Source organism: Melospiza melodia, chromosome 3 (genome assembly GCF_035770615.1).
Source record: "Melospiza melodia melodia isolate bMelMel2 chromosome 3, bMelMel2.pri, whole genome shotgun sequence".
In the NCBI taxonomy this organism is placed as follows: Eukaryota; Metazoa; Chordata; class Aves; order Passeriformes; family Passerellidae; genus Melospiza; species Melospiza melodia.
This window is the reverse complement of record NC_086196.1, coordinates 33,400,377-33,424,070: the sequence shown is the minus strand read 5'-3', so window position 1 is coordinate 33,424,070 and position 23,694 is coordinate 33,400,377. Positions and strand designations below refer to the sequence as shown.

At 38.0% G+C, this 23,694-nt stretch overlaps 1 protein-coding gene across 11 annotated transcripts in view; it reads right to left on the bottom strand.

Moving 5' to 3' along the window:
* The window catches only part of EYA4 (EYA transcriptional coactivator and phosphatase 4), a 140,678-nt gene that overhangs the window by 5,146 nt on the left and 111,838 nt on the right, over positions 1-23,694 (bottom strand). For all 11 annotated transcript variants that reach the window (XM_063151211.1, XM_063151215.1, XM_063151214.1 and 8 more), the window contains 6 exons: positions 18,707-18,843; positions 17,305-17,388; positions 9,239-9,328; positions 3,123-3,181; positions 2,856-3,016; positions 685-799 (listed from right to left, as the gene is read on the bottom strand). In XM_063151211.1, the coding sequence (XP_063007281.1) occupies positions 685-799; positions 2,856-3,016; positions 3,123-3,181; positions 9,239-9,328; positions 17,305-17,388; positions 18,707-18,843 (646 nt within the window). The remainder of the gene's footprint in view (positions 1-684; positions 800-2,855; positions 3,017-3,122; positions 3,182-9,238; positions 9,329-17,304; positions 17,389-18,706; positions 18,844-23,694) is intronic.

Genomic DNA, 23,694 nt, shown 5'->3' with positions numbered 1-23,694 from the left:
GTTTTTGTGTCTTTCCAAGTTTGTTCTTTCCACTTGACACTGAGTCTTTTTCCAGACATGATCAGAAAGCAAGATGACTTAATGTTGCACTTTTTTGTGGTTTGAAACTAGGTTTTTTTAGGATTTATGGTAAGATACACATTGCATTGCTTACTAAGCAGCAGCAGGGTTCACAGTTTTATTGTTTCAGAGGAACAATACATTTTATGTTTCAATATTGGGAACTCAGACTTTTAGTTAAAAGCGATTTTTGCTCTTGTGAAAACTTAAGATTTATACTAAGATAAACTGGTTTGCTTGGAAGGACAGAAGAAAAATGTCCTTATGTTCTGGTATCTGTACAGTATTTAGGTAGCACTGCAAATAGGCACAAACACTGAAGGACAGAACAGAGAGCTGTGGAGTTCAGAGAATGTTGTCCACAAGGCAATAAATTAAAAGCTGCTTCAGAATTCTACAATACACTTTAAATGTACACACATTTGAGACGACATTTCATACTATCTTCAGTAAATGCTGGAATCAGGATAAATTAAACCACTTTCCACTTTTCCTGTGTCCTACTCAAAGGTCATAGTAGACCTGTTCTGTTCTTTAAAGGCACTAATTTATCGTAATCTAAAATGTAAAAAAATATCCATTACATGTCTAGAAACTTTTTTTACAGCAGACTCAGATACATACCTTGTGCTGATAATTGATAATGATTTAAGTGCATTTGTAAGCCAGGAGTCTGTCAGAGCTTCAATCTCTGCTCTTAATTGCAACCATGCATCTCTTTTAGCGGGACCCAGGAGTCCTTTAATGTAAGAAAAATGAGAAAAAATAGAATTAAATTCTGTATCAGATGGGGTTTATGGTCATTGTTTCTATTTGAAATTCCACTACAACTTGAAAAAAATATCACAGAGAAAATCTATTGTCTTCAACGACCAGGAAATTGTAGATTTTATTTGTACTTCACTATAGCAAGGAATGTCAGATAGTATTTTAGATAATAGTAATAATTAGTTGCATTTCTTTATGTATCAGGCTGCATATCAAAGTATTCCTTTCAGAAAGACATATTTTTAAACCAGCTCTTCCCACATACCTTATTCTGAAATTATCAGAGGCAGTGAAAAGGAGATCCATGTCATTGGGATCATAGGTGAAGATGGTCACAAAAGAAGATACTTTAGAATAAACTGCTTAAAACTGCCCTACTTATGACTCTGCAGATAGTACACATACAAAAATACATTTGTTTGCTGATGGCATGCTCTTTCTATCCTGTTGTAATTGGCTCCTTTTACAGCATTTAGAGCCTGAAATGGCTGCACATCTTATGTTCTCATATCTCAGTTGGTTCTTAAAAGATGGTCCTCAAAAATCTCTTTTTGGGTATAAATTGTCAGACATTGAAAAATACCCAGCCTATTGAATGTTGAAACATGAATTTGCTGGAACCAATGTATTTTAAATGTAGATTTGGAAGAGCAGGGAAATAGGCTTCCTGAACTTTAGTATCCTTCTTCTCTTTCACACCCTGCAAGTGATGATGACTGTCTTCAAAAATCAGAAGTGAAATAATCTAAAAATATATGGATTGATCTTGCCTTCTGATAATTTCTAGCAGCTCTTTTGAAATAAACAAATACAGATAAGCTAGAAAAATCATTAAAAAGGCTAAGATGTGGAGGATGACTGAAGAAACCTGCCCATTAAGGATGGCTTATATTTCAGATGCAGGATATGTGGGAGACAATAAAAACCTTAATCCAGTGCACTACATTTCTGCACTCTATTTGCAATGTTTTGTTCCTCTCAGTGTGTTTCCCTGTGCTATGCTCTTGGACTTGTTCTCTAATCACTGTTAAAGGTTTTATGAAATGCAGCAGCTTCAGAATCTTAGATGCATCAGGAGATAAAAGAAAACCCAGTAAACTTTTGGTTAACACTGTTTCAAGAATTATTAATATGTAACAACTCTATTCACAACACCAATGAAAGGCAAAGTAGGGCAAGTGAAAATCAGCCCTCTACTACCACACTTTGGTCCTATTGCTTCACCCTGTGGTGAGGAAAGACCAAACTTCTGAGAGTGAAAATACGTGACTGTTTCAATTATTGAAGACTTTCAAGTATTCTCTGTTCCCACAGTCTATTGTTGAGGGGGTCAGCTGGCACATTTCCCTCCCCAGAAGAAGGTTGGCTGTCTCTGCAAGGCACACAGGACTATCCAGGACAGATTCTTTTGGCTCTGCTGCCTGATTGCCTACAATTTACTGGTGCAGACATATGTGAGTCCATGAATTAAAACAGTAACAGCAAAGTTCTTGTCCCAAATGAGATTTGGACTGATTGGAGACAAAATTGCATAAGCTCCAGAGTCAACAAAAGGGGCTATTGGCATGGCAGTGATAGAATTCTCTTGCATCCACTGGTGAAAACAGACTAGCAGGTACCCAGCAGAAAGTTTAGGCAACAGTGTTGTTACCAACCAGATCATGAAAATGTAGGATGGAAATGGCCATCCACAACCAATTTGTGCTGTGAAACTATACAATATCTTTCTTAGAACAACAGCAAATCTGAAGTAGTCTAAGTGGTTCAACAAATCAGCTGGCTCTGAGGGAGGGAAATGGGCTCTGTGGAAGCTAATTGGGAGCTTGCTTTGTTTCCCCAACTGCATTTGGCCTGCAGAAGAGCATGTGGATTTGCCTTTACAGTCAGTAGCTTTCAACAGCCATTGGTTCAGTCATATCACTCTCCATTCCCTTTGTGGCTTCCCAGGCTCCTTCCCTGGGTGCAGCTCATCACCATGCAGCTTAGACTGATCAGCATTCAAAGCTGGTTTTGCTAATTGAACTCACCTCCTATGTTGTTCTTGTAAGTATTATACAACTCTTTTACTCTTCTGTAACGGAAAGCCAGCTTCCTCATCCAGTCAACCCCTCCTCTTACACCTGTTGGCAGACAAAGGTTTGCACTACTTGCAGCTGCATGGAAGCCATCAGTTGCAAAACTGTAGGTACTGCAAACACCCAAAATACAGTAAAAATAAATACAATGTATTCCTGTAAATGCTCAAATTATTTCATCTTTAAAAAAGATAATAAAAAAATATTTCTGTATCTTACCTTAGATCTTGTCCATTATCATCTGAAGAAACATCATCTATATGAACTTGATCGCATTCCTGTTAGAAAGAAAGCAAACCCAAATGACAAATCCATCTTATGAGAGAGTGCAATCACCCTTCCTGGAAGTGTCTAAAAGTTGTGTGGATGTGGCACTTGGGGACACGGTTTAGTGGCGAGCACGGTGGGCTGGGCTAATGGTTGGACGAGGGGATATTAGAGGTATTTTCCAACCCGAACCACTCTGTGCTCACCGCAGGCTCAGTACAGAAGAAACGAGCAGCGCAGGCACTGGCTGCACCAGGAGGTGGCAGCCTGTGCACACCCACAGTTTCCTACTGCCTTCACTTTTAAACTTCTTCAACTTCTACACAGTATGAATCACTAAACAGACCTTTAAAAAAAACAATATGCAATTTTGGGGTGATTTTTAGGAGTAAAATTGTCTGAATTGTAAAGCCACCAAAATTATAAGTCTCATTTACAGCCTTCCTAGTATACCAATACTTGAAAATCACATAAACCTTATTTTCCCACTTCCTCAAAGCAATTGATGGTGAACCTCAACAGGAGTAAAACTTATGTTAAGTAGTTTGGACACTTATCAGGTTCTTATTTTAATTTATGTGAGTGCCTTTGGCTGGAAAATCACATATAATCAGCAATCCTACAGAACTTGATTATTTCCTGGCTTTGGAAGGGATGGAAAGAATTTGAGGGAACTGAGGGACATTGGAAATATGAATTCCCCTCCAAGACAGCCTCATAATTGGGCAGCTATCAAATCTCCTTATCTGCACAGTGGTTAGAGCATAAAGATAAGAAACTGTGGTGATAAAAAGTACATATATAAGGTAAGCTATCATGCATTATATAATTGCTTTCAATAGTTGCTGGAACTAACATCTTAACCCAAAGACACACCTGAAATTCAGTGCCCATTTAAGTCAGCCCTTAATTCAGGCTCTCTGTGACATGCATGGGTATGTCCTTCTAGGTTTCCAGTCTTTGCCTCGTTACAGTGGTAAATTGTACAGATAAAGGATAAATCTGAACAGAGGAATGATTTCCAAATGTATAAGACACAAGTTCCTGGAGTGTGAATTTAGGGAATTATCATTTCATCTTTCTACTTTGTTTGCTTTGCAATGAGCAAAAGCTTAAGAGACTTCCACTCGCATGAACTAGGCTGTTTCAAGAGGCAATTATGTATGAAACAAATACCTATAATACAATTTTCAAATACATAATTTCATTGCATCATACAAGCAATCATAATCTAAAATATTGGGCCAAAGCTAAAAGAAAGAGTTACCAAGCTCTCCTTATGTGGCTTATTCCATTAAGATAGGATAATAGAGCTGAGCTCAAGGAACAGGAATGAAGCATTCTTTCCCTCACTGGAGAAATAAATTGTTTTAAGTCAGTCTGAGGAGATTATCTTGAGCTGTAGAATATTTTTAAGAAGCTATTTTTGGATGTAAATAGCAGATGAAGAGAGAAAATAAAGGGAATGTGGCAGCTGAAATAAAAGAATAATTTCTTTATCTTTATTCATCATTTATACTCCAGGAAAAAAATGGAACTATGCTTCACCCAGTGTAGGATAGGAACTCAAAAATCAGAAAAAAAGCCTATGGGAAAAATTCTGACTCTGTATTTTGCAACATCTGGGCAATATCTGGCTTCCTAATCACATTCACAGATTTCCTTGGAACTTGTAAAAGTATTAAAAGTTTAAAATCTTGTGGATATGAAGGTATACTAATTAAATGAAAGGCATACAAAAGCCTTGATGGATCAGGAGTGTCTGCTGATGTTTAGGTTTTGTTAAGCCTTTCAGCTACATTGTTCCAGCCTTGAAAATTCTAGGTAAATGTTCTGCTGATAATTTCATTATTAAGTTAAATATGAGTGGGCGGCAAAGGCTCAGCTGTTTAATTTTTTTTTGTCTCACAGTTGGTTCATTGTGGTTCTGTGACTGACTCTGGAAAGAGGATGAGGGGACCATGCAGTTTTCTGATTACTCATCCCCTTGTCTCTGCAAGAAGGTTGTTAATATAGGAGTTAACATAAAGTTATATAGGAGATCAAACCCAACAGCATTCTCCAACTTCCTCTTTATCCCCCTTCCTTTTCTCCTCTGGATCTATGGGTCATCTCCTCTGTACACGCTGACAATATACATTTTCTGACCATCAAACAAGCTCATGTGCCCATCACTCTTTTTTTTTTTTTTACTTTGTTTTCTTGTTTACTTATCTACTTCAACTAAAATGTTTACCTTTTACAAATTCACTTACATTGTGTGGAAAAACCTTGCTATTAAAACAAAAAAAAAGCAGATCGTTTGAGCAGATTTGAGATAGTTTTCTACTTTTCTCAAAAGAAACAGGAAACTGGTGGCACAGCACTACATCTGAGTTTGCCTTTAAATGACACTAAAGAGTTATGGGAAAGAAAGCAAGCTCTTTGTCAACTTAAATATTAAGGTAAAATAATTTTCACATCAGCTACAGTACTGGTTAAGCTCAAGTCACAGTGGCTGTCAGTGCAATGTCAGAACTAAGAAACAGAAAAATACATTTCCTGTTAGAGCAAATGCAGGAAAGAAATCTAAGTATAGTATCTAGCTTTTGTTTGAAGCAATACTAATTAAAATTATATCTGAATGCGGCCAATTCTTTGCAGCAATTTTTAGAGCCTGAAAATTTAAGAGTAAAGAATAAATACATCATCCATAAAACTTATCATCTTGGACCAGACAGTTACTTCATTATCCAGTAAAAGCACTGACTTACCAGGCTGAACACAAAACTGCACTATGCTTTCTTAGGCTATACCGAAAAGCCCTTTTAATATATATGCTTCAGTCTCTCTTAAAACTAGTCTTACCTGCCTCCCAAATTCTGAGAGTTACCTAAATCTTATTTTTAATTTCTAATTTCTATTTCTAGCGAGAAAAAAAAAAGGACAAAATCTCCTTTAAAGTATGATAGGATAATGATAAAAATTGAAATATAATTCAGTTTGTTTGAAATGAATACTCTTTCTATTCATTGACCTGAGAGTGGAGAGGAATAATTGGAAGATTCATGTCTGAATTACTACTTGCAATTTGGAGAAATTGTTTTTTTGGTGTGCATAATACGCCTTACCTAGTATATATTTACCTATTATACATTTCTAAATGCTGTCTTAGAATTAATACTGAGATATGAAGAAAACCTCAATTTTATTCCTTACCTGGCTGAAAAGAGAATGTCTTAGTTTGGCCATTATTATAAATCTGAGTCCCATCCCCAAGCGTTGTTTAAGCACGTGAACTTTCTGGAACACCAAACTCCTATTTTCATGGCAAAACACCAACTGCCATCCCGAGTGAAACTTCTCAAGCTAACTAAAATTTATACCCTGAGAATGCAGTAGCTGGAGAAGAGCCTAGCCTGAAATAAAAGTGCAGCTTGGCTGATTAGAACATGGGTTACTGGGTCAGCAGGGAGTGTCTCAGCAGATCGGAATTCCTGCATCAGCAGTCGCTGCAGCGACACGGATTTGCATAGAGGAAGGAAAACTTTCTTTTCGTATGTGATAACTTCAATAACTTGGTTATTATTCCTAGAACCTGCCATGCAGTGTTTGTAAGCAAGAAAGACAGGAAAAAAAGAAAGTTTAGAGATGTAGGGACTGGAGTAAATATTACAGGTACACAGGTTCAGTAGTACTTCACAGTTGTCACGTCCAGAGCCACGAGGTTAACTGTGGGCTGAAGGTGAAAGCAAGACAGAAGGCGTGGGACCTGAGGGCTCACCACTGAAAAAGTGACAAGATGAACGGACGTGCAATCTGTCTGCCTAGGAAATAAAGGCCTGTCTCATTTCCTCCAGTGAGAACTGAAGGTCTCGTGGCTTGATGGCCATGATCATCAGCAGCCCAGCACTCAATTCTGCTCCCCTGGGGGAGGACAGAGAGAGGAAGACAGAGAAAGAGAGATGGGGAGAGGAGGGGAGATGAGGGAGAGAACCAAGTCAGACTCTGGGAATTCTCAGAATTCATTACACTTTCATGCAGATGCACTTTAATATTCAGTAATGGCCATGTGCTCGGCAAACAGATTTAAAGAGACATGTTTATCCATCAGCATAATAAAGGCTGCCTCTACATGCTTGGGCACTTTATCCTTTTTGCTAAGAAGATAGAAAATTCCTGGTCTTCTCACACACAGAGAAATGTATGCGTACAACTCATTTCAGCACATGAACTTTGGAATTTTGGTAATTTGTAAGAGAGTTGGTTTTGAGGCCAAGATGAATTCTGAGCCATAAAGTACAAAATTTCTTGTAGAAATTGAGATTATTAAATATATATATAAATTGCTTTTAATCAAATCAAACGGATTGATTTATGAGACTCTCTGAGACAGTTCCCAAGTACTATTTTTTTAATTCATCTAAAGCTGGGAACTGTTCAAGCTCTGGAATGAGCTGGCATATGAGTTTTTGGACAGGGGTATTAAAACCATCCTATGAAGATTAGCCAAAGGGTAATGATCCGCCTATGAAAGCTGAACTTATGAATCTACAGACAAAATAAATAATGAGAGAAAGGAATGAAGTTTCAGTGGCCATAAGTAAGAATAAAGAAGTCTGGAAGGAGGGCAAAGCTCCATTTTGCTGAACTCTTCTGCTTGAACTCAGCACAACATTGAAGAACAGATTCTACAGAATGGCTTAAACTTCGTTCATGCCACATAAACTCTGAACATGCAGGGGCAAAGGTCTGCTAAAAAGAAATTTAAGAAATGTTTTGAAAAATTTATTTGGAATCTCTCCCTGGTACAGGGCACCAGGAGGAGACATTCACTGAACGTACTTGCATTGTCAAGAGATGCCTCGATAACTGCAATAAAGCACACACTGAGAAAGGCATGTCCAGGGCTTTACTTGCTTTGGTTTCTGCTGCTGCAAGGATGAAGTGCAGGTCAGGTGTGGAGTGAAGTAGATTCCAGTTTCTTGACTTAAAAAGAGCTAAGAATAAATGAGATCTGCAGGGGATGATGAAGACAACCACAAACTGGTACCTTCTGGTTTTCTTACTACCTACTTGATGAAGGGACAAAAGACAAAATTTACATCCCAGTGGATGGAAAAATTTCACTTATCTTTATTTTGTCTATTCAGTCACCAGAGACTTCTGGGATTCAAAATAAAACCTTGAAGTCTTCCAGCTCCCCCTCATGGCAAGTATCTGTCCATGGAAGGAAGTCTGGGATCTACTCTCAGTTTGAAAACAACCATTTTAGACCAGCAGAAGGTCTGAAAATCCCCTGGGTTAATTTGAAAACTGTTTTTCACCCCATGCCTTGACACACATGGTTGTAGGCTCTCACTGTCTATGTTAATAGATCTGGGCTCTTAAGAGTGAAATAAGAAGCCTGTGAAGCTCAGCTACAAGCCTGCTCCCTGACCACTGTCCCTGTGAGAGTCCATCCATGTCCTTTGACAGGTGAGCTGCCCACCTGCCAGAGGGCACTTCCTAGGTCTCCTTCTGACCAATTGCCAAATTATATTCCCTGGGTAGATTGTGACAATACATTGATTGCCTTGTTACCTTGGGAAGAGAAATCACTGATCAGAACATCTATCACAGTCCCAGCTCTCTGATGCTGCTTTCTTTGAGGTAAATGAAGAATATTCTACATTTCAACAAGTAACACAGGCCTGTAGCCAAAAGGCTGCCTAAGAGAAGAACATCTCTTCTGGTCAGATGAGGGCACCCATGGAAAGCAAATGAACATGGAGAACTTCAAGAGAAGAACGTGAGGCATACATGTTGCCATCCTGGAGATGACAGCAGACAGCTTTACACACATGGAAACCAAAAAAGACAGACAAAGAAAGGAATGGGTACTTTGCAGATTCTCTCTCACTGAGTTTCACAGAAGGACTCTGGTGGCACCAGAAGTCAGTGCCACTGGATAACCTCTCTCTGATCAGAGTATGACAAACCCAAAAACTACACAGGCAGAAATATCACACATAATAAACACTAATGCACAACAAAGCCACTAAGTTAAAAATCAGGAATACCGGTGCTAGCATTCCTTTGATTCTTACCTCTAAATCATTAAAAAATAAATGTGTGTCAGCAAGATTAAAAATCATTTCTTCCATTCGTAGTCCAAGGGTCACTGCCATGGGTGGATCCTTAAAAAACAAAAAACAAGATCAGCTATAACATACTTCTAACTTATATAAGAATTACTTTAAAAAATTATGTATATAAAGTGTTTTGAAAAATTAACACTGTTAGAAATTTCCCTGAAATCCTTTCAGTAATAAGCTATTTTAATATAATGCTGCAATAAGACACTGCTAAACCTCTGTTTTTGAGAAAATTCAGAGAGCTGTGGATGTTGAAAAATCAAATTTTTTAAAGCTGAGCAATTTGCAAACTGGCTGAACTGACAGGAAGACATCTGGTGGCCATAAACTTACACATAAATATAAACATAAACGAGTATAAAGAATACTGGAAATAGGGATGGCACTTTTCATAAAACATGTATGCAGGAACATATTTTTCTGGGAAAAGCATATATAAGTTTGTTGTTTGCTACAGATCCCTTCATTGCTGGTGAAACACAGAAACACTGTCCCTGGATAAGATTAATTCAAATTGTTGCATTTGTTTGTAGGTCGTCTTTCACACTCTCAAATTGCTCTGCCTCAGCAAGACACCACAAATCTCCTGATCTGCAATAACACTGTCTGAGAGCGTTAAGCATACAGCTAAGGCAAGGTAATGAATTCAAATTTTCTAGGTTTGCTAGGAGAGAGGTAAAGCAGATTTGTGTTACCTTACAGTTGGTTTAGAGCAATGGTCCTGGTGCTTTGCTGACACCTAGTAATTAGTTTGATTGTTGCCCTAATCATCTGCCTGAGCTTGTGGGGTGCCATTAACTTCTTAATGCTTAACACAACTGCAGTGGACTTTTAAAACACATGCGGTCCTCTTCTCATCAAAATATGAAAAAAATATTTCATGATTTAATCTCTGACTGACATAAACAAATTTTCAGAATCTCTTCTTAAATACTTTGAGATTTAAAGTCTAAATATTTACCAGCATGTCGCAACAAAATCTCACAAAACCTCAAATGATCATTTGTTAGCATAAGGATGAAAGGCTTCCCAACCAGGATCAGACACTCACTACTCCAGGGCTTTGCAATGACGGAATAAAAGATTGATTCTGCATTCAAGCACTTAATAACTAATGGTAAAATCTGAAACACTGACATACTTTGACTCTTTCTCATGGAAAAGGCATACTTGAAGGGGAGAATAATGTTCAAAAAGTTGTAACGATCCAATGCTATACCCAATTCTCTGGCAGTGAAAGGAAATATTTTTATGTAGATCCTTGAACGTATCTAGAGTACTTTTCAGAAGCCAAAAACAAATGCAAGAACAGAATTTTATCCATTCTGTCTTCTGTAGTAATGATAAATGGATTTGAAAGTCACATTGGCTGAAGGCAGCACCAAGTGCAAAGGTCAGATTTCCAAGAGGATGATTAAGGAACACCATTAACAGATTAGCAAAACTCATGTTAGGCACTGACAACACAAATCACTAAAATACCCAGGACTCACGAGATTCCTCATCAAGCCATAACACTTTTATCAAAATGTCATCACATATAAACACGTGTTTGTCTCTTTCATTTGCATTTTCTGTGCATTGTAAATAGAAATCTTTTCTCTCTAGATACAACATAGCAGAGAGTATTTGCAATACACTTTTTTACTTCAATCCCACGAACACTAAAGCATGTGCAGAATTTTATGCACAGGTGGAAACTCATTATTATTTATATAAGTTATTCACTGGAGTGCTTCCAAAGCTGGAATCTCAGACATTTAATTTTCAGCCTCTTTTTTACCCCTTCCTGGGCAGAAGCAGACTTGAATGCAGAAATTTCCTATAACGTTTTCTGTTATAATTCAATTTCTTTTTACAGAAACTACCAACTATGTATGACAATTTCCTGCCTTGCCTGGTATAGTTGAAAAATGTAAATATGACAAAGCTCTTATGATTTTCTTATTAATAGAACTTTTGTAACCAGTTATGCCTGACTATTACTATTAAAATTATATTTCCGACATTCCTGTTTTGACAAAGGCATGAGAAGGCTATTTGCTAGGTATGGTATGTAAAATAAAATAAAGCAAAGCAAAGGGAATTCATTTCAGCTTAGCATAAAATCAGTCTGGGATGTCCCTGTACAACTTCTTCTAGGGAGAATTGCTGGAATTGAATTCTCAAGATATGAAAAATTCTTCCCTTAATAAATTGGCCAAAATTTTGCACTGCAACTGTTTAACAAGAATTAAAAATTATGTTCCATCCAGCTCTTGCCAGGTTCTTTCCTTCACATAAAAAAAACAGACAAGAAAGCAGATTTTTAAGGGTCGTGTGGCTTTATACCGTTTGCACAATATGGAGGAACATGACAATCACCATTTTACTGTCTTTCAGCCCGAAACAGAAGTTACAGACTGATTCAAGTGGCACAAAGGACCGTGTGTTGAAAAGAAAACAAGAAACTTGCAGTTGGTACAGAACTTAGCACAGCAAACTAAAAAACTTAGTAAGAGGCAGACTGAATTTCCATCAAAATTGTATTTTGTGCTATTCTGCACAAGCACACACAATAGAGGAAAAAAAGATTAATAAAAAATCTGGAAGTTTTCGCCAGATAATTCACAGAACAAAGAACAACTCTTTGGCCCACAGAGGTATGATGTTAGCCAGATATCATTAGTGTGCAGAAGAATCAAGACCAGCTACAAAACTTTTATACACCTAAATACAAATTACTTTAGTTATGTTAAGAGGAAGGCACTAAACTGGAGCCAGACTGTCTGTCTGTGGACTTCTGTACCAGACTGGTCCATCCATTGGAATGCCTCCTGGGAGACTAGATAAAAATTGGTCCTGGGAGGACCAATACTTAAATGTTTTGATCAAGTGGAGAGTAACTGGAATAAAGCCCCAAAAGCTCAGTGTCCATTAGTGGAAGAGATGTATTTAATACTGTTTTGGAATGTCAGGTTTCAGCACATGTTTAAAATAATTTCATTTCTTAGGAAAAAATCTGCAAACACCAAAGTGACTTTAATAAAACCTTGGAAAATGAAGACATAAACAGACTGCTAGGCAGATTCACTGTGACAGGAATTTGCATGCATGAAGCCTTAAAAATAAGCAAGAAAACAAGCAAAATTTTAAGAAGTTATTTTCAATGGATGCTGTCCTGCACAGACTTAAAACAAAATTGACCTTGGGAAAAAGTGGAAACGCTAGCATTAAGTACCAATATTTTAGCTTAAAGAGACTTCTCTATGTTATGTAGGTTCTTAGATCTAAGTTCAGCCCTCACTCTCTCATATGGGACACTTGTCCCAGGAGAAATTCATGTGGGTGGGGATGGAGGAAGAGAACACATCTCTTCTTGGTAAGCGTAGCTGGCGGCTGATGAAGGAAAACTCACGTACTCCATAGGGAGTTTCTGTTCCATGCTCTCTAGAAGGCAGTAGGAAAATCAACTCAGAGGTCTCAGACAAGGAGGGAGTGAATGGAGAGGATAACTGGAGGTGATGAGAGATACACTATTAATACAAGTGGACAAGATAATATTTAGGAGTGAATTTGGGAATGCCATTATGGATGTTAATGGTGACAAAGCTTTTGTGTTTAATGAGCAGACAAGCAGACAGTAGCAGTAAAAAGCTTCTGAGCCCTTTCCAGAGAAGTGCACAAGGTTAATGAGGCTTCCCTGACAACTTTCTGTCATTTGCAATGTTACAAAAAAATGGCCAAATATGATCATGAAGTGTGGATTTGTTTTGATTTTTGCACTTGGAAATCACATTCTCCATCTTCTAAGCTCACAAAGTAATTTTATTCTTCTTCTAAACAGTTGCACTTTGAGTCACAGCATTAATCTGGGAATCCTTGCCCTCTGGACTGACCTGGGAGAAATGAATAAAATATAAATGCTTGGAGCTAGAAAAAGTCCAGCTTAATCATCCTTCAATCAGCAAGAATAACTGGAATGTGATGGAGCAAAGAATACATACTGTTCACAGGGAATAAGAATGTACCTCATAAACTTTTAAGAGATGATGACATCTCCTAACAGATGTCCTGTCACATCCATAAATGCTCACTTAAGAGCTCAGCATTGTAGAAAACCTTATCTGTCAACTGGTGCTCAGCTGCAAAAACCATCATCATCCACACAAGTCATAATGTAACAGCTCCAATGCCAATGTTCACAATTTGCTACTGCAGTAAGTAATTAAAAATAGAAGTATACTGATTTAATGAAGTACAATGCAGATGAGCAAATGAATGGAAAAGTGAGAGGTGATCTCTTACTGCTGGAAGGCAGCACAGCTTTCCTGAAACCTAACACAGGTGTAGTGTAGTTTTTATTCTCTTTCTATGTTAGCCCAGTAGAATAACCAATATACCAAAAGCCAGAGAGAAACAGCCACAGGTAGACAACAGCAAGGCGTGGAATTTCTCCTGGAAAAGCTCTATATTTTAAATGCAGAAGTGATACTTTGGCCAAATTCTGGACAAATCTCTCCCATTTCAGTTGAGTTTAAAGCAATACTCTACAGGCACTCAGATAAGCAGCAGCAATTTGTCCCATTTTTAAAGAGATGCTTACAGTAGCATCCTTCAGCAAATCACTAATTCTGTTTTAACATGGTTATTATAAAATTTTGACATAAAATAATTATCCTAGAAATTTTTGACACCATTCCATGCAAAGTGCTGAACAAGTATATACTAAGTAGAGTGTCCATTCTCAGCTTCATAAATCCTTAGGCATAAGTCAGAAATCTGCTATTCTCTTGACAAATACACAACCTGAAACTTGCCTACTGGATCCAGGCCTTCCAAATAATCTCTGCCAATGAAAGCCCTCCTTGCCTAAGGAGATGCTGGTATGACTTGCCTTTTTCTCTTCTACTCCAACCACTAGTTAAACTGTAGAAATCTTTTGAAAGTGTTTATTTCCAGGTACAACTGCAGTTCTCAAGTGCTTCTGCACTTACATGTGGATCCCTATGCCGGGCCATAATATGCTGCACCTCCTCTCACTGCATCCTTGTGCAGCCTGAACTGCAGCAAAACAGAGAGATTAAAAGACTAATTCCTGATTTTTTTTTTCACCCAGTACTCAAAAAACCAGGAATAAGCTGGTGAAAACAAGGAATGAAAGTTTTTATGTCAATGAGTACATGAGAAAGAACTGAAGGCGAAGATCCTTGCCTGTTTGTGTATGCCCACTAGCTCTAAACTCAGCATCTCACTCCTTCCAAGGATGAGGTGGAACACTTGATATAAGAAGTTGCCTTTCCTTAAAGCAATGTCTGCTTTAACGACACATTATTCTCATGTAAAAAAATAAAAATGGGAGAAGGGGAAAATTTGGCTTGTCCTGCCAGGTTTTTTTTGGTGTAGTTTCTCTTTTTTTGTGAGTACCTTGACTATTTTATACAAAATGGGCTCATGAAATATATGTGGAAGAAAATGCTATTCACAGCTGAGCATCTGCGTGACTTTAGATTCCTTTACTTTTTAAAATCAGACAACAAATCATCACAGTTAAATAATTTACTATCTTCACCATTTTACACTACCCTGTTTCTTTTTTCATTGCTGGGCAACAATTTTATACCACCTTTCCAAGACAAACTGTTCCCTAAAAAATTTCGAAATACTTATGTGATAACAAGACTTCTGCTGAAACCTCACAATTCTTGGGGCATTTACTCTCATAGCAACCCAATTCTCAAAACAATCCCATCTTCAGTCTGGATTAAGACCTTGTATACAGATGGAAATCATATGCAGAAAAGATAAGGACTATGTGTGCTAAAAATGTCATGTACCAGAGCTTAGTGAAGTCTTTCTGTGAGATCTTTCACTTCTCCCATTTCTAACCTCTTAGGCACTTAGGCTGAGACACATCCCACCTTAAATTTAGGCAACTCTACAAGGACATGCAAAAGCTAAAGCCTATCCATTATAAACTCTTCCTGTATTCCCTTTCCTACTGCTCTAGCTCCCTTGCAGTCAACAATATTTATATTTGACTTGCACTGGTAATAACTCATCACAAAAGTTCTATGTAAATATGGCAATGGCAGTCACTGGAGGAAGGAAAAAGTCTACTATTTTCATTTTATAGGGTCTGGAAATAACCTACTTGAGTGGATGTCACCTATCAGTATCAGAAAAAAAAAAGAGAAAGAGAGAAAAAGAAAAAGAGGATTTTACTTAAGAATTCTGTAATTCTGCACCCTTTGCTTCATTGCCATCCATGGCATTTGACATTTGTTTACTGATGTTGATCTCAGCAGTATAACTACATTAATTTCACTAAGCCTTGAGACGCTTTTGGTTTATATAAGACTTTATCTGCTGTCAGTACTACTATCTGTTAGTATGCCATTGCTAATTTACCCAGAGAAATTACATTTCTGTTGCTGTTTCCAAGACAGTTTCCAAAGTTATCCACAGATGTTTTGTGAACTACAAAATGTGCTCTGATTTTTAAAACTATGTGTTACAGTTGATTACAGAAACATCCAAAGGGCACAATCAAAAAAGACTGAAAGGAATAACTTTATCTGAAAAAAAACTTCATCACTGTGACAATTTAGCTAGTCCTGTGATAGTCTATGGGCTACTCTCAAAGTGATACAAAAGTTCATGTTCAGCTAGGTTTCTCTCTTGTTTTGATAACTACTAATTGGAAATGGTTCTGACAAAGTCACTGTTGTTACAATGTCTGAAAAAGAGCAGAAGAGGATTTTTTGACAGAGTACTGAAAAGTGCACAGATCTGGCACTGGGAAGCTGCAAAGCAAGGAAGGCTGACTTTTATAAGACATGAGTACCTATCATTATCTTAGCATTCCAGAAATTCAGATTTTGCACTTGGCCTGTGGCTTTTCCTGTTAACTTTCTTTTTTAATAACCAAAAAAGGTTGATTGCATGGAAGACTGGCCCCTTTCTGGTTATAATGAACAGGTTCTGGCTTTGGACGTTTCTAACCCACTAGTCGGGGAGGGGGTTGTGAAAAGCCTTTCTGTAATGTACTGTTTCTCACATTCTTTTCTCAAACATCTGATTCTGGATGGAATAAAGATGCTGAAAACATGCTAAACAAGCCCCACATCTGAGACAACATGATTTTGTTCTTAAAAAGAAATACCTTTGCATTAATTTCACTTGAACAGCACAGCACAGAAAAAACAATATATGTACATACTGACATCCCCTCTGTCCATTCCTCCTTCCACATTTTTTTTTAATTTTTTTTGTTTTATCCAGGCCCTTAGCTCTACCTCTCCCATTAGTCTGCTCCTGTTGCTACACACCAGACCCTTCTCACCTTGTCCAAGCAGCCATTCCCTGGACTCCCAGCACCAGCTCCAGAGCTCCTGCAGTCTGCCACTGCCTCTCCTCGCCTCCCTCACTCTTCTTCCTGCTCTCCCACTCACTGCTCTGTGACATGAACTCCTTTTGGACTCATTGGAGGGGAGAGGATGCTTAAAACTACCTGGGAGAGGGTTTCACTCCCCAGCATTACTCACCCCAGAAGCAGCCAAGGGAACCAAAAATTCAGTGAAAAAGGTGGGGAGTCAAAGAAAAACATCTGCAGCTGGCATTGAAGTAAGTCAGACTCTTACTCATCCTATTCATAAATTTCCTGGTAAATTCACCCACCAGCCCAGTTTATTCTTTCTTCCTCTACTGTTCCAGATATTGTCAGTTTTTTCCATTTGTGCACTTCATCTATTATCTCCCTGAAATGTCTCTTCCAGCACATGTCAGGAATCTCATCCTTGTTCCTCTATAAATTCTCCTCTTATTTGCAGCATCTGCTTCAGCCCTGCCTCATGTATTGCACTTAGGGGCTGTGTCTCATTCCTTTCCTAGACTTCTTCACATTAACCCTCTGAAAATGGGGTTTACTGTACACTTTACCTCTAACTTCACCCATAAAGAACACAGAGGTGAAAAACATGTACATAGTCAGGCCAGATAGCTGCAGTGAATTGCCACAAAATTCACAGCTCACATACCTTGCCATACTTCTGTGCATAGGATCCTGTAAGCAGCGAATGAAAAACTATGATTGTTTCATCCAAATCCCAAACAAATACACGCTGAAAGCAGAATAGAGGAAAATATTATTGAACAAATAACATCACAGTCCCACCACCACACCACCCAGGGAGACTAAAAGTCAACTGAGTCTAGAAGTTGAACTAAGTACTTATTAACTGAGCAGGTTGTCTCTGAAAATCAGCAATAACAGTGTATCATGCATTGTAAGAAGTCAAAAGGCAGTAATTTTTTAACTCTTCAACTATGTCTTATTTGTTCTCTAAAAAGCTTTTCACAAAAGCTCTGTAATACAGATTTGAGAAATGTGATTGGGGGTCAAACATAATTGCTATGGATAAACAGAACTTTCAGATATTTCTCTGCAAGTCTTACTGATTCAAGATTCTTCTTATTTCTACTGTGTAACTAAAATCTTGGGTAAAAGTGCTATTTGCCACTGCCATATAGAATTTAAATAATATTGAAGGATAAACCAGATTATTTTAACTCAGTTTCACTCATACAATTTTACCCTGAAATGTAAGAAGTTAGTGTTTTCACTGGAAAAATCAAATCCTCTGAAGAGCAAAAAAAAAAAAAAAAAAAAAAAAAAAAAAAAAAAAAAAAAAAAAGTAAGTTTCTGCAGAAAAGCAACAGCATTTACACTCAGTTCCCAACCCTGCAGCCCACCCTGCTACCCTGGGAGAGGCCCTTGGTCAGCCAAGTCCCAGCAACAATTTTGTCTTGTGCTGTGTGCAGGGCTGGTCAGCGAGGGCAGGGCAGTGGGGCAGGCCAGGGCTGCTCTGGTGGCAGCAGGGGACACAGAGCCCTGGCAGGCAGCACAGCCTGGGGCCCCTGGTGCCACAGCTGCAGTGTCACACACACACACAGGCACTCTGCTTCCTCCTGCTGCTCCTGCCACTGCAAGGCACAGCCATAACTTCACTGAGGTAAGCTGCCTCACTGAGATCTGCTGACAGAACTTACAAACACAAGCACAAACTGGTGCCTAAGTATTTCAATGGCTATGGCCAGGTGATGCTGGATATTCCATTGTGTCCATAAATACATGTAATTAAGCGGAGAGATACAGTTGAGATTTCCCGTTTCAAAAACTAAAAGAAAATGTGACACTTTTGAGTACCGGCTTGTGGTTCTGTTGCACAAGAAAGTGACAGATATGTAATGCAGAACAGTAAAGTCTCACTGTGCATGCAGATTAAAGCAGCTACTACTCTCTGTTACATTCAGTTAGCAAGACTGAGTCCATAATGTCTTTAAAATGCTTTAAGCTATTTTCACAGCTGCAGCATTCAGAATTTACACTTCATCAGAAGAAACTTCCACATTAACATTCATCAGTTACCACAGACATACCTCCAAGTCACTGTCCGGAGGGGGTGATGGATTATTCTTCCGCCCTCTACCCCGAGACTTTGACCCAGAACTCCTACATGTTCTCTCATCAAGATCTTTGATTGGCGTGGAGGGGCTCTGCACTGTGTCAAACTCTCCTGTAGAGGTAACCATTCATGCCAAAATTAGTGCTGGATTTTTAAATAATCAACTTTTTTCACTCAAAGTTCAACATGTCTGTATGCCAATGACAAGAGACATGTAAAAACATTGTATAAAAAGAATGATAATGGGGCTTGTCTTATGTAGATGGGATCAGTAGATGCCACACACACACTTTTGGAATTACCAACAAAACACTATAAAACCTCAGCAGAACAAGACAAAAATTAAAATGACACATACACATGTGCATATACACAAATACATGAGCCTAGGCAAAATATCAATATATCCAAGACAGCAGTATTTTAGAAGTCATACTAATGGTTTCTCAAAACATGAAATGCTTTTTAATTAAAGCAGTTAATTTCCCATGTTTTCAGTTCAGCTAGACTTATTTCCAAGTCCTGCTTTACTTTTACCAGAACACACTTTGGCACTAATCCATGATCCAGAACAGCCAGGCAGCCTCCAGTTTCACGTCCTCCTTCCATGTCACTTGCTTGTTAGTAAAGTTCACTTTTTTCCTTCACCGTACCTCAGCCCATAAATTGTCAGAGGAAAGTCATAATATTAAATGCAATATTCCAGTTAGTACCTGAAAGAGCATGAAGTATGACTTGCTGTGTTCTGATTGTCTTGCTCTAAGCATGAGGCACTGTGGGCTGTCACAGAGATGTGCTGGGAGGGCCTTTGGCCTGGTATGGCATAGCTCATCTTAACCACAATCAAGTCCATCCCTGAATAACTCATTTAATGAAGCTTAGCATCTTCAGCTTTCAAAACTTCTAGCAGTAAATGCAGTTTGGCTAGGTTCCCAAGTGCTAAATGACAAAAAAACCTCCTTCTTAATTTATCCTATTAATAATGATTTGATTTTTCTCCAGAAGAGGAGGAAAGAGTACAGCTTTGATCTGACATTTAGTACAGATTTTGATTCAAGAGCATCCTTGAGCTGCCTGTAATTGAGCATTCCTGGGCCACAGGTAATATTTGTTAAAAGTGCTCATGATGGCAACTCTGCAGAATAAATTAACACTTGGTACAAATATTTCCCAAAATTCATCTATGATGCATCTGTTTTTGAGTTAATCTAATTTTTTTTTTTTCATTTTTACTAAAGAGCATCACCGAGTGTCCAGCAGGTGAAGGAGACTGATTTTTCATCTCTCTTCTGAACTTGCAAGACTACATCTGGAAAAATGTGCAATTTTGGGTCCCCAAGTAGAAGAGTGATATTGTAAAACTGGAGTTAGTCCAGGTGAGGGTCACCATGACAGTGAAGGGGGCTGAGCATTAGTAAAAGAGGTTAAATGACTTTTCATAGAGATATGCAGAGAAAGGACAAGACACACAGGCAGAAATCCCTAAAGAATGGGGAGAGTAGACAGTTCTTGTTGACTACTCATTTCTATTCCTGGCATGGTGTTGATGTCAGCAAGGTCACAGCAGGCAGTGAAGCAATCAATAAGGATCACATTATCTTGGCTCTTCCCCATAAGAACAGCAAAATGTACTTGGGTAATTACAAATGTACAAGAAGCATCCAAATCAGAATCCCTGTGCAGCAAAAACCTACAATGGCTCCAAAATAAGTTCTGAGTGTGCAAGAGCTCTGTGCAAAAATAGTTTCCTAGGTTTTTCTGATCGCTTGGAAAAAATGTACAAAACCAAACCCCCAGGAAGAAAAAGCAAAAGCTAAGAAAGTGAAGATGAATGTTTACATTCTTACCACAAAAATCTTCTTATTTATAACACTTCAACACATTACAAAAAAATCAAGACTCATTTCCACAGTAATGTATTCAAACATCTGTTCTCAATGACTGTGTTTATTCTAATCTACCAAAAATAAAATATAAAAAAACCCTCCTCTTCTAAATCTTCTCTGAAATTACCCAACAACTGAAGTAAATAAATCAAATTTTCATTTAGCATTAGCCATTACCAGTTGCTCTAGGCTTCTGCTTGGGACAATGCTGTACAGGATTGCATAATTATCTATTAATCAGTACTGTAACTAATCGCTGTTCCTTGTAAAATCTAGATATTTAAAGCCAACTTTATTTCATTACACTAATCTCTAAATCAGAATGAGCAGCTGTCTCTTACTTGAATGCAAGGTATGCATCTATTTTAGAACTGCAGAAGTCAGTGGTGCTTGTTTTTTTAAACAACTGTAGGCTTAATTGCTTGATTTGCTTTTTACCTACAGCAGTCTAAAGGAGAAACTGCACTTTTCTTATCCTCCCTTTGCTTTAGAAATGAGGTCAATGCTGACAAAATGAAAACTTATTAAAACTTCAGCTCTGTAACATAAAAGAATGTGAGAATTCTGGTACCAAAGAGTATTGAAAACATTAGCATCATGAAGAGCTCCTACTGCAGCTTATGATAGACAGAAATTTTCATTACAATGCTTGAAATTTTTTAGCTTTCTCAATATTCAACACATGCCTAATAAATATACCTCATAGCCTCTTCCCACTGGGACTGTGAGCAGTGCCAGTGATCCAAGAGAACAGGAGGAAAATGTTAAAACCAGAATATTGAATGACCTCTTTATCACAGATGTTCTTACACATCCAATACACTTGTCCAATATGAAGCTTTTCATGCTGTGGAGACCTTGCAACAGCTCCCATTAGAGGACAGGGAATTACAGCACCAAGTTACAAAGGGAATTACACATTACAAATGGAGGTGGTCTTTCATATCTAGACATTGTTTCCCACCTCCAGTTCAATGATGTGAACATCCCCTCCTCCTTGTTAAAACATGGTTCTATGACTTAAGAAGGAAAAAAAGAGTGTGTGCAGTCTGAATAAAAACCTAATGCTGTCTCCCAGAGAAGCTGTGAAGGGTGACTTCCATGTGGGTACCAAATTAAGATTTGCTGCATCCCAGTAATGGAATGGAAGCTAATATCCTGTGGAGATTTGCCTCCCCTGACCCTGGATATAGGATAGCAAGGTCCCTTCACAGGAAGCTTTTATCCAGGTCTATATTATCTGCTAGAGTTTTATTTGCCCAAGATTAAATGTACTCATGTATTCATCAAATACACTCAAGTGTACTTATGTCCTGAGACCTCACCTCCCAGCCCATCTGAGCTATCCCTATCCTTGTTTGAGATGAAGTGCCCTGGGGGACACCTATTTATCTCACAAATACTCTGTGGTAATGAGTGCATTTTGAAAAATCTTAATATAAGGCAGGCTCAATGCAAGCTCAGAAGAGAAGTCCCTGGTTTAAGGAGCTGAGCATTACACAAATGTGGAATGGATGAATTTCTGAGCCCCTTCATACTTTCCTTATGGATTGACTTTTGTTACATATCCTTACTAGACGGAGCAGCCAGAAGACAGGTCCAACATTACAGGCCTGCTTTTTCATTTTTTCTGCAGTGTGTTATTGCTTGTCATGAATAGCAGAAAGAGTAAAGTTTATTTCAATTTTCATCTCATTTTCTTTACACAGTCAATAAATAAAATCGTAGCTGGTATTAACTCTTGATCCGATGGGGATTTATTATGCAAATGAGAAATCCTGTATGTGCAGATAGTACTAGAGGTTTTGATTAGATATTTGAATTAACAACGAGTAGAGATGCCAGAAGACTTAAGTGCCTTGCTGTGTTTAGTCTCAGGTTTTTGTTGGAGTAAGTCTTAAGGACTTGTTTGACAGCAAGTGGACACGGTGAGTGCTAAAGAACTGCAGTATGATCTATGATATCTGAAATTATCTCCCAGACACTGCCCCTCACCGATGGAAATTTATTTTTACTGTGACACAGAAGGGCACAGGCATGTCATGCATTCACAAAGTGGGTGTTTCACTCTCAGCAGAGGGACACATGATTGTTGCAACCCTTCACAGAAATAAGGAGCAGATGGGGGTGGATTTGTTAAACTCAGATGCTCAACCTACTTAACAAGAGAACAAGTTCATATGCTTAAACAATCCACAACCAAGAAAACCCTTACTGTTTCACAGATGTGAAGCCTTCAATACTTTTCCAACACGTACAAACTATTTAAGATTCCTTTTTTTTTGCCAATTCTATTTAATACTAATGGTACTCATAAAAATACATGATACATTTACACAGCATTTCTAGGAAACAGATACCTAGGGGAGAAACAACATGGGAAACTATCTGATTTTTCTCAAAAAAGAATATGAAGGAATAACAAAGCAGCAAGTGAAAGTGCATAGGACATACACAGTCATCATACATGTAACTTGTGAGTACACTCCATATTCTTCTAAAATTTCTTTGCATATGATTTGTGTCTATTATAGATATCCTCCACCTGTTGAAATTTCACTTGATTTCACATTACCTTTAGGTTCTTCCTAGATTTGCATTCTGAAACTATTGAATAACATTGCACTTTTCATCAAAACTCATGGGAATATGTATCTCCAAGACTTCCATACCATATCCATATCCATATCCATATCCATATCCATATCCATATCCCACCCCAAACATACACCGACAAACATATGCACTGTTACATCTTAAAAATCAGCCTGAGGAAAACATCTGATAGGAAAACTTTCAACTAATTTAGTTAAAATTCCAGTATTTTTAGCAAATTTAAGCAATTCATATTATGTGTGAGCCCTTGCTTATACTTTTCTATGCAGTGTTACCTTTCCTTTGTAAAAATTCATTACAATAATACATTAGTCTTTCTACTGTATTTTTCAATAAGTTGTTAGGAAGATCTATGCAATAAGGTGATTTTGTGTCTAAAGCACAAATTCCTCCCCTATTCAGAGCCTAATCCAAAAGCCAGTTTCTTAGACTTTTTAGAAATGGCAGACACTGCCCACAC